Raw genomic sequence first — 2,212 nt, forward strand, 5'->3', positions numbered from 1 at the left:
AACTTGGAAATTTTTAATGAAACTTTGCAAGATGTTTATTTAGTCAATTATCTATTAGTTTATCACAAAAAAATGGGAAGGAAATGCATTGTATGATGAATTTAACTGATTTAAGTTGATTATATAGCGAGCTGGCAAATTTTTCACTCTTTGAGGTTCAAATTTTTCACTTTTTCCCTGAAATTGAGTCTTTTATCCTAATCTAATCTGAACCCCCAGATTAATTTATATTTTCACTCTTTCCCTGAAATTATATAAATTGTGCAATTGAGTCCTTTATCCTAATCTAATATGGACCCTCCATCTTGATTCTCACTCTTTGTCACGCTGCCACGTGGCAGACCACTAACCCTCACCCTATCTCTCTCTCTCTCTTTTCCCGAGTCCCTCTCGAACCCCTCACTCTCTCTCAGTTCTCAACTCTATCTCTCTCTCGAACTCTCGTTCTCTCACTCCAATTCCCCGATCGCACCCACACCCAGGCACACCCAAATCCGTCCACCCCGATGCCAGCGCAGCATCTCCACCACCCTCCTGAACTCTCCCTCCCTCTCCTCCGTCTCTGGGAAGCACGGCGACGCGCAGATGAAGCTCCATTTCCCCAATCGCACCCACACCCAGGCACACCCAAATCCGTCCACCCCGATGCCAGCGCAGCATCTCCACCACCCTCCTGAACTCTCCCTCCCTCTCCTCCATCTCTGGGAAGCACGACGACGCGCAGAGGACTCCATTTCCCCGATCGCACCCACACCTAGGCACACCCAAATCTGTCCACCCTGATGCCAGCGCAGCATCTCCACCACCCTCCTGAACTCTCCCTCCCTCTCCTCCGTCTTTGGGAAGCACGGCGACGCGTAGAGGAAGCTCGGCTGCCGTTGTGACGCCGACGACGGAGCCTCGGTGATATTATCACTAATATCGTGATATTATCGCTAATATCGATAATATCGCGATATTATCACGAAAACCATTTGGATAGTTATAAAAATATCGGTCCTCTTAAAAACTGAAAATATCGGCGATATCTTCCTTGCTTAAAACAACAGCTTTTTAGGTTTTTCATGTAACCATAAAATGGGAGCCAATTACAAAACAGCAGATAAGCCCCATTCCAACCGCCAGCTTAATTTCAAATTTAATGCAAAGTCCAAATCACCACTCCTTCGACTTCCTCGCCATCACACACTTCCTACCTTTACATTCTGGCCACATTTTCTCTCGCCCCAACCCACATTTCCAAGAAAAAACATCATTTTCCATCTTAACTAACACACTTTCTTCTTTAACCAAACCTTTATCCATTCGTCCACCGGCAACCTACTAAACCAAAACCTCCGATATAATATAGGAAAACAGAAGTTGGTAGATTCATAGTACATGATCTGGATTCATTTTACTCTTTTCACTTCTCTCCTCACATTTTCCCGGTAGGCAGTCCACCATCCGTTAGGTTAAAACATTGAAAAAGAAAAACCTACTGAGCCATTTCCCCAGAGACCTTTCAGAGACGTACACACGTACGGACAAATGAGTGGTCGTCTTAGCAAGCTCGGGACAACGCTCACTGTAGTGTTTGCTGTCACTCTCGCCGCCCTTATAGCGCAGTTCTTCTTCCTCCTCTGGCGGCGAAGGAAGTCCCAGTTTCCGACCAGCATCGGGCCCCACGAAGCTCATCATAACAACCGACAACCTAGCTCACTGCACCGCAATATCGAAGTGGACGAGGTGTTCAAGTGGCAGCAGCGACTGTACGGCGTGTCGTCCAGGGTGCTGTTCACGATCGAGGAGGAGGAAGAGAGAGAGGGTCTGGACTCCGAGACGCCGGCAACGACGTATTCATCCTGTGCGGAGAAAGAGGCGAAGACCCTGGTGCTGGACGTAGCGGTGACTATGAGAGTAGAGGTGGAGGAGGCAACGCCGCCGTTTACTACGCCATGTGCTTCGCCGCCGTACTATACACCTTCGCCTTCTCCTAGTCGTGATTTTGTAGTGTGAACTGTAAAGAGAGCTCTTTTTTCTCTCCGTTGGGTAGGATCCATGATCCATCAGTGATCTGGAGTTGGGTTGTCGGGTCAAAGCAGGATCCGGTTTGGCAGTCCAATAGTTCAATTAATGTGGTTGCAACTGTACCATTGTAGTTGGGTGATCATTGATGGCTTTTGCTTTTCGTGTAACAATGGCTGGAAAGCAAAAGTGTGGAACTGTATAC

The 2,212-nt window shown here is 47.4% G+C and overlaps 1 protein-coding gene across 1 annotated transcript; it reads left to right on the top strand.

Moving 5' to 3' along the window:
- Positions 1–1,530: 1,530 nt before the first annotated feature.
- LOC103449557 (uncharacterized) lies at positions 1,531–1,998 on the top strand. The gene has a single exon (XM_008388882.2). It carries the CDS (start codon positions 1,531–1,533, stop codon positions 1,996–1,998), a length of 468 nt encoding a protein of 155 aa, XP_008387104.2.
- Positions 1,999–2,212: the final 214 nt, after the last annotated feature.

This window comes from Malus domestica, chromosome 12, assembly GCF_042453785.1.
Source record: "Malus domestica chromosome 12, GDT2T_hap1".
NCBI lineage: Eukaryota > Viridiplantae > Streptophyta > Magnoliopsida > Rosales > Rosaceae > Malus > Malus domestica.